This window comes from Penicillium griseofulvum (genome assembly GCF_001561935.1).
Source record: "Penicillium griseofulvum strain PG3 chromosome Unknown contig_80, whole genome shotgun sequence".
Lineage (NCBI taxonomy): Eukaryota > Fungi > Ascomycota > Eurotiomycetes > Eurotiales > Aspergillaceae > Penicillium > Penicillium griseofulvum.
The window spans coordinates 6427714-6437315 of NW_024467471.1; the positions used below are offsets into that span (position 1 = coordinate 6427714).

At 45.3% G+C, this 9602-nt stretch overlaps 1 protein-coding gene across 1 annotated transcript; it reads left to right on the forward strand.

The window, feature by feature from the left end:
• Positions 1-2319: 2319 nt before the first annotated feature.
• PGRI_032770 (chromo domain-containing protein) lies at positions 2320-3639 on the forward strand (the record flags this gene model as incomplete). Its single annotated transcript, XM_040790990.1, has 1 exon — positions 2320-3639. The coding sequence occupies one exon, from the start codon at positions 2320-2322 to the stop codon at positions 3637-3639; it is 1320 nt and encodes a 439-aa protein (XP_040647943.1).
• Positions 3640-9602: the final 5963 nt, after the last annotated feature.

A 9602-nucleotide genomic window follows, 5' to 3' on the forward strand; every position in this document is an offset into this window, starting at 1 on the left:
ATACTATACGTGATCTGCTAATAGATAGATTGGTTGGCTCTCGGTAGCCTATCTGTGCACCCAGTGGGGTACCATCGATTGGTGATGGGTAGTTCTGTAACATAAGCCTCTATAGAAGACTAAGTCTAGGCTACCCTCTTAAATAAAGTAATTAAAGCTCTTAGCCTTCTAGAAGCTAACGAGTAGAATATATACTTACAAATATATAATATAATAGACTACTAGTAAGTCTATACCCTTATCTACTTAGTAATAAGCTAGGTATAAGCCCTTTATATAAATTAAGAAGTACTTATATAAATTAATAAAGGCCTTACTAATATTTTAGCCGCTATAGGAAATAGCTAACTAACCTAGTAAGTACTCTAAGTAATAATAAAAACGAGAGTAAGCTATTTTAACTAGTTAGATAAGGAGATATGTAAAAAGTTTCTAAATAATTTACGTTTAATAGCTAACTATAAAAGGATAATCCTTAATAATATAGTCTATAAATAGATATAGGACTACGATTATTACTTTATAGGCCTAGCGAAGCTAATAAAGATAGAAGCCTTCGATAAAGTAAAGATCCTCTAAGCTAAGGGGAAGCTTATCGAAAGCGCTAGCGAATAACTAGATATATATAGAAGGAAATATAAGTAAGAAGGACTTACCTCCTTTATATTATAGGAGGAGTTTAAGGAATAGATTAAGTAGTAGTTTATAGAATACTTTATAACTAAAAAGCTCTATAAGTAGTATAAAAACCTAAAGTAAGAGAAGACTTTAATCTAAGAATATTTTAGAAATCTTATATAGATTATTATAGATCTTAATTAGATTATTCTAGATACTATACTTATTTAACGCTTTATTACTAGTATTAAATTAGCCTACTAAGTTAAATAGGCTAAGGAGCTATATAAGCCTATAACCTTTAAAGACGTTATCCTACGCTTTATATAATATAAAGAGGGCTGTATAGTAGTATACGATGTGACGGTTAGCGGGGCGCAGCATTCGGCTCCCATTGATCCGTCGCGCTGCCGCCCCCGACCGCCTGCCCAAGTCTGGTCGGCCCCTGCCTTTCTCGGGATAGCGCATTCTTGTGGTACCGGTCTAGGTCTAGCGCGTCCCTGGCCGCTTTTACCACCCGGTCTGTCAGCCGTCCATCTATAAAAACATCACTCTCCGTCCTCTTGTTGACCACGCACTTTCTCTTCTTTGTTCCCTTCCCTTTCCTTGACCCCCTTTTTTCAGCTTTCGAAAAAATTCGGGCGTCTTACAGCGCCGCCTGGCGCCCTGACCCATGACCTCGCCGAAGATGCCGCTCGAACCGACGGTCAGGGCCGTTCTGGCCAGCGTTTGTTACAACCCAGTCCACATTTGCATCGCTACAGCTACCACACGCCATGGCCTACGATGAGATGAGTCAATGTTTGTTAGTCAAAATTACTACGGGCAAGGGCAGCCAGGGCATTATCATCTGGAGCTCGAACCTGCACATTTAGGCATATCGTTTACCTTCACTTTCACATCAAAAACACTCGAGGCATCTTGAGATACTGTCCTTCCCTGAGCCATAATAGGTCTTTCCGCAAGAGTCCAGTGGTGCAATCTCTCTATCGCCCTCCTACTACCCTGGCCCGTGACCTCCATGGCAGGCATTTGCCGTCATCGTCGGGGTCTCCGAAACTTTCTCGCCCCATTGATGCCCTTCTGAAACAATAGACTCGTTGAACAAGCCAATGGCGAAAATACCTCATTCAGTCCCAGCTTCAATATCTGTCTCTGCCTACATCATGGGACCAAAAGTGGATTGTTACGTGAACCACACGATCCTGCTCCTGACCCTGTTCTCTTGGCGCATGGCGATCGCAATGAACAATTCGGAGGTGCCTTCGTCATGAATTTTGGCCAGAGAGCCTTGCCAGTGAGCTATGTACTTGTCACTACACAATTGCTGCCGATGATGATGAGTCGGATCAGCTTCAGCTTGTAGGATCTCGGCTACCGGTGAATTCGCGAGCTCCGCTAGTCAAGATTCTGTATATATAAGGCTACCCTCATCGCCTATTCTTGACACTTAGATCCAAATCTCCCTTTCCCCTTGATTCTATCCCATCATCTTCAACCCTTTCCTTCCCGTCCCCAATCGCCGTACACTCCCCAGCCCACTGTTAGACGAGCGTGCCCCGAATTACCCATCCCCAAGTCCAAACATCCCTTTCCCGCACGATGACAAGTACAATTTATCGCCTGGATTCGTTTCGGCCCTGGAACCCTTTCCATGACAAACCAGAGGCACTGAATTGTCGTTACCCAAGCCCCATCTCAATGACAGCCACCCAAACTTCGGTGTCAGATGATGTACCGGATATGCATACTTATGTCGATAAAGCTCAACGACATCCTCTTCCCGCACGGCCGCCGAAAGAGGTATGCTTGAATATTGAAGCTCAGTCACCTTTGCCGTCGATCGTGCCCGAGTTCAGAACTCCACAGCAAACTATTACCGTGGAGCATAGGCACCGGAGTTCTACCCCACAGACCCGGGTGACCACAGCGCACATTGATCCCGAAATTCTAAATCATGCCTCTTGTTCAAGTGCTACACCTCCCACTAAAGCTTCATCCTGCCAGGAGGAGGAGGAGGAGGAGGAGGATGTTGATACTGCAAGCATTTCGGAAACGTCCTCTGTACTACCTTCCACCTTCGACAACGTACTTCCAGCCGAGAACTCCGGACAACATTTCCGAGGGGAGCTGGTGGCTACGCATCGACAAACTGCATCTGTGACGAAGAGCTGTCATACTCGGAAAAAACCTTTGAAAAGTGGCTTCAGTCGACGTGCTTTACGAGAAACGACTTCTCACAAAAGCCCCAATTTCTCCTCTGTTCGTTCTCAGTTCTTTGCTATGTCATTACAAGATCGATTGCAATTTGTATCCTGGTTATTCGAGGGCGCCCTATCCCAATGTGTCTCACAGCCCATGGGAGCGGATACAGCATCTGCATCGAATTGTGGAGCATTTGATCCAGATACCATGCACAATCTTGCGCAACCAATCATCGACTGGTTCCCACATCAGGGATCCAGATTTGAACCACAGGTACACGGAGATAGACCACTATGTGAACCGGGCGAAAATGAACTAGAAGGCGATCAGCTCGAATATGAGATTGAAAAGATCCTCACTCATAGAAATGATGCGCATGGCTCTGTCTCATACCTTGTCAAGTGGAAAGGCTACGGTGATGTCGACGCGACTTGGGAACCAGGATTTTCATTAAGGGATACGGTTGCGTTAGAGAACTACGAGTTGGAACTAGCTATCAAAGCGGACAGAGTCCATGAGACACCGGATAGCAATCGCACAGCTGATCGGGCGCAGAGCAAAGCCTTTGTCACCCGTCGGCCGCATTCGATCGCCAAGGGTAGCAGCACGTGCAGCAATCCTATCACACGGAAAGGTCTTGCATGGTCTCTGGAAGAAGTCGATTTTCTAACTAAGCTCAAGGCCCACAATAATCTTCCCTGGTCGGCTATCCATCGGAGATTCACGCAGAGATTCCCTGGTCGGTCTAAAGGCTCCCTCCAAGTGTATTGGAGCACAAAGATGAAAGACAATCTACAAGAAACGAGATTTGTTTGATAGATATAGTCAGTTCTCCTGTCATCTGTAGTGAATTTGGAGAAAGTACTATTTAATTGGTCTACTTGATCAACAACAATTTAGATACCGTTGGAGCAAAATTCTTGGAGCAATTTTTGCATCTCTTGTTTGCATTTGGATGAAACCTCTTGGTCAGCTTTTCTTCCCTTCTTTGGAAATTTACGCTGGTCCTCAGTCTCCGAGAGGAACGTGACATTATACTTGATTCACTCAAATCCCTCGATGGTTACACTTTGCAAGATGAGATACAAGATCATGTTGGGAGAGAATACCAATAACGTCTATTTAGCATCGTATGGAGATAGGTGTGGGGTAGTGGTCCCATGCGAATAAGCTCCAGATATACGCAACAAAGCATCGATTTCACGCAGACTTCCTGGTAGTAAAGCCTGACACGAGGTCTTTCTGGCCAATATGATGCTGTCTGATAACCTAATGCACTTTATATAGCCTGGGTCTAATTCCTGATTGTCTTCATGAGCAGAGGGAGCCTAATTATGCCATGATACGATTGATCATTTCTTAGGACACGATTATCTAGTCTATATGCTGAATTAGATCCAGAGGCTCCATGACCAGTTCCGGAGTAATCCAGGAGCATCCTGGAGCACTCTTGGGACACTCTTGGAGCAATCCAAGAGCTGTCAGAAGGCTCCTGGAGCAATCCCGGAGTAATCCGAGAGTACCCGGATCGCTTCCGGAGCTCTCCCACCGCTTAGCGCCCTCAGTTACGGGGGTTTCTTAAAATCGCCTCGACCAGTACACTGTGACCCAGCCTGTATGGCCCAACTGCTAGGATCTTAGCGCAGCTCATCAATAGCACTGGTCACACTTAGTTGGAGAATCCTACATAACGATTCCGTGTACGATACTGTATCTCTCCCTTAAGGAATAGAAAAACGAAACATCGTACGCTTTGCATTGGTTTACATGTTGATGTTCCTTTCTAAGAGGCATATTCTAGTGGACCGCAAATTTGCGTTGTGGACCAAATGAACGGTAAATGAATGATCCGCACTAGGGTCTTGTCATTAAAAGTGAGGCAATTACTATACAGACAGTGTCAGTGTGTACTAGTCAAGGCAATTTCCAGAAACCATGTAATTTCTTTATCAATGGATGCACAGAGAATCTCTCACTGTGACTCTACAGTGTTACCGTATCATGCTCAAGTCAAATGCTGCAGTTCGCTTTTTGCTACGGATTTACACTGTAGTGGTCTTTCCGTTTCTTTTTATTGGTGCTGCTGAGGTACTGTAGTACATGCTTAGCCGACGGAAAGATTTCTTGATCCCAGACCTCATGGTACAGTGTTCCCCAACACCTACTTCCACTCCATAAAGACGTAAACTGGGACTAGATAGGCGAATCAGTGCTGGCTCACAAATAGTCGCCATTCTCCAAAAATCTGTGCATTTCTTGTCTTCCATGTGACTTTGAATGGGTCAGGTCGGCCCAGCGCTTCAGATATTACCATTTATTGATGTGGCAAAATGAAGCGAACTAGTCCTGAACAGGTGCAAAGTTTACTTCTCCCAAACAACGCAAAGCACGCTTAGTAAATTCCCCAGCTGCCGAGCCCCCTTTTCTATACGAGTATTACCCGAGAACACGAGATGAACAACGTGTAGTTGGACGAAGAGAACAGCTGTCAGAATACCAAGGATTGATCCTACAACTATTAATCTTAGACCACACAAAATCGAAGAAGGATGGTCAATTGAGTTGTTGCGAGTGGGTTAGAACAAGATAAGTTGGAGCCTCCTGGTGGATCAGCTAGGGTTCCTAGGGTGAGAACTGACGCTGGGGCTGGCTATGCCATGTCCGGGGATTAGCGGTGCGTATCCCAGAGGCACGACATTGGATCCTGGGAAGCTATCAGCCTCAGGAACGACAGATAGACATAGCGTATCTTCTACTTGTGGAGTGGAAGTGCGTATCCCAGAAGCACAGCATTGGATCCTGGGAAACTATCAGCCCCAGGAGCTATCGACCTTTTAATGTCTGTGTGCGAATCTACAGTACACCCTTCAAAATAATTAAGGTCATTTCAATCTGCTTAAGGCTCCTGGGACCTTACATTTAATTATCGGTAAGTTAAGTTACCTTGCACTACGACAAATGTAATAAATCAAGATATAAAATAGCATGGCCCCTTTGTGATATTCAAGTCCATCTTAATTTTCATCGATATCCGGGTCCTACAAACTTGATTCAATTGAACAGGTTTCAACTTCCTCATCACCTTTCTGAGTTGTATCACCAAGTACTGGCCACCAAAACGACTCATTTTTCTGAAGCTTCAACGCATCATGGCGGGTCGCCAGCCGTCAGGTACAGAGATCCTTCAGGATGCGAGTATTAGAGGCAACGAAGGTCACGATTCTAGCATGGTCGATGAACATGATGCGGATAGAAAGACCGTTCCGATGAACTCACCTGAATTCTGGAAAGGGAGGAATATGCAGCATCTTCATGTTATACCGAACAGCTTTATACTCAAGGAATCTACTCCTGATTCAACGTATGCTAAATACCCCGGCTGCCGGAGCTTCGACTGCACCTGCATCTTTCAACACCTAGAGTCGACGTGCGGTTAGCAGGGAAAAAGGAAAATTGAGACGGACGGCGTTGAATCAGGTGAGTTACAGTACCTTCGCTGTTTTCCGTTCTATTTTCATGTTGTTTAAACTAATATAGTGACAGCTTCAGGATCGAAGAGAAGTCGTCAATTTTGTGGTAGTGGTTCAAACTCTATGGATATTCCACTCCTCTCTTACGAAGAGTTCAAGTGTCTCGGAGGGGTTGACCAAGAGCAATACTACAATAGCACGGCTAAAGCTTCTAGTGCCTGGAAGGCCTTTGTGACTTCATGCCCCCGTATTGATAGAATGGTTTTTCAACACTATGAGACTAATAATCGACTGACTATCGCTGAGAGGGAGGCGGCATATTCTGTGCAGGAACACATCGAGCGGACGTGGCGCTTATCCAAGCCACCACTCCCTGAGTTCAGAACAAGAATTACACCCCGAAATATGAGCGAACAAACTTGTTGGTACGATGACGATCTTCGATGGAACTCTTTCAGTTCAAAATTCGAATTCGGGCATTCTCAGCTTTCCCAATCAAGTCACCAGTCGTTAGACGATTTTGAAAGGTTGATTTGTCAGCGCGGTTTTTATAAGCACATATCTTCTGCTCTCCTCTTTTACCGCCTCAATAGTCTCGCTGGGGAACTAGAAGTTGAGAGTGACCATTACAAGAGTTCTTGGGATATTACATTTCATCACTCGAACAGCGCTGGCACCACCCTCCGGCTATGGGACAGCAAAGGAAGAGCAAGGGCAGTGTTCTCCGGTTTGAGAGAGGCGGAGGGAGACGCTCTAGAATTGATCAACTTTGTGGCCTGTTTCAAGTCTCCCCATACTTATGATGGAGTGATATCAGGCACGGTGGCTTAAATGCCTTTTTGAGGTTTCTCACTTCGCAGTACGGAGCAATCCATGCTTGCTTACTAATCGCCTCCAAAGAGAGGCGATCTGAGCAAGCAGGCTCATCAAAACATGACAGGATAGCGCCCGACATATTGCTTTTCCCTTCCAGTCAGCGGGCGGGCATGGTAATTTTCCCACTTCTTTGGCGATCCTTTGCCATTGTAAGCAGAATGTATTTAGCAGTCATAACCCAAGATTTACAATATTACAGTAGCACTTGATGAACGTTGCAAGTAGGCTTCTTTCCCAAGTCTGAAAATCGTCGAAACGAGTGGACGGCGCTTCCCTTCACCGGTGCACGACCGACACACTCGACAACGGTGGTATCTAGCCCCACCACCCTCTCTTCTCACCACCCTCTCTTCTCACCACCCTCTCTTCTCACCACCCTCTCTTTTCACCACCAACATGTCAACCACCTGGTTGCCTCGAGGACCTGTTAACCCGATACGTCCCTCCAGCACTCCTTATGTTCAAGCGACTGGCTGGGGGTATTACTCCGCACCAGACAGACCTTGGAAAATATTGGCTTACATTACTTAGGTACAGTAGATTTCGAAAACAGATTACCCCCCAGACACGCACTCTTGCTTTCCCAATAGACACACTAACGGACTAGGGGGGTAATCTGTTTTCGAAATCCTCTGTACTGCACTGTATCGTACTGTAACCTTAGTATGCCCTAGTCATTATTAGTCCGTTCAACTTTCGTGTCATCTTTACCGAACTGCCAGTTCGCACAGACTACTTGGCGTTTTGAGTGATAACAAACTGAAAAACAACTCGTGAAGGTCACAAAGGAAACTGATATCAACTCTCCTCGATTTTGAATCCAGACGCATGGAACTGTCATTCTTGGTCATTTGTCGCTGACCCTAGAACCGTCGGCAGAACTTTCTTATTATCGAGGATTTGTTCGTACATGGCTAGATCCACACACCCCTTGTCTGGTCGAATATAGCTCCCAGGAGATCGACTGTCTGGTCCCAAGAAAATGACTCTCAAGGACAGTAAATGATCATCATACACATCGCCTCTTTAGATAGCCGACGAAATATATAAGAATGAAGGCGCCGTTCTTCATCACTCAACACTGCCACAAAACTTGATTGCTTCCATCCATGCACGATTTCTCTCCTCTTATATGGTACGTGCTGCATTATTCATCACCTTCAATCAGTATATTCCGCAACTAGCGCTTTGTATTTTCACCGCTGTGAATAGAAGCCATATAGCCATTCGCAAAAACATATATTGTTACGGGCTTGTCGTGGTACTGCATTTTTAACAAGAAAGAAATGTCCGTGACTGCGCGTTCTACTTCGGCACCGGGCATAACTCAAATTTTTCCCATGCAGTGATCTGATTGAGAGCGTCTACTACTCGCGAAACTGGAGAAGGAATCTTAGGGGGTTGGTCCGACATGGTGCTTCCCTTCAAGAGTTTCCTAATGGGCTCAGCAGTTTTTTCTGCGATGCTTTTGCAAAACGCCATTCCCGTGCAAGGTTAATGTGGCTGTTTCGGAATGGAGCTTTGGAAATCTCCGGTAAAGGCAGTAAACGAAGATCTGACATATCTGACCTGAAGTTGATCCAGCGTAGGTTTCAGTATCGACTAATAGAAGAGTACGAGAAGGAGCTAGCGGTGGCAATGCATGAAGACGCATTCAACTGGTGGAAAGAAGGCTTAGTTATTTCTACACAACTGGAACGACTGGAATATTCTATTTCCCTTGCCTTTTATTCTTGTCACTTACACAAGGTTCTTACACATTGACAAAATCTGTTTGAATAATAGGCAGAGATGAAGTGTTTGACATGTTTGTATTTTCATGGATAGTTCTACTTCCATTGATTCGCCAATACTATACAGTAACGAGGAGACGCGCTGTATTGTGTAGAGGGCGATCTACTGTAACAGCAACGAAAGGCCTTGATCTATAGTATTGGAGATAAGAGGTATGGAGAGATTTCGAGACACAGACTGTATATTCCCCTAGAGTGGGATTGTATCGTGAGCGACGCGAGAAAGAAAAATGGCGGGACGGGCCGAGACGTGAACCCCTGAGCCGGCCGACCGTAACGAACACAAAGACTCACCCCATGATTAGCGAGGCCGAGACACACCACAAGACTACCGAATAACTACGCTCAAGGGCAAGAGATTGGCACCGAGCAGAGATTGTAGAATTTCGGATTCGTGACCTCGAAAGCGAATTGGAAAGAACTCAGTCTCAAAACCACTTTTGCTTTTCAAACTAATCACTACTTGCACGATTCTCTCACATATTGCCAAGTATTTGATAATGTTGAGATCATTCCGGATCAGACATTCTAAGCCCCGGATCCGGGTCTTACGAACTCGGTGACTGGCAATCCGAGACCACATGGATTGCCTGCGATTTATGTAATTATCGGGCCCAGTTATATTCATGCACATCGGCAT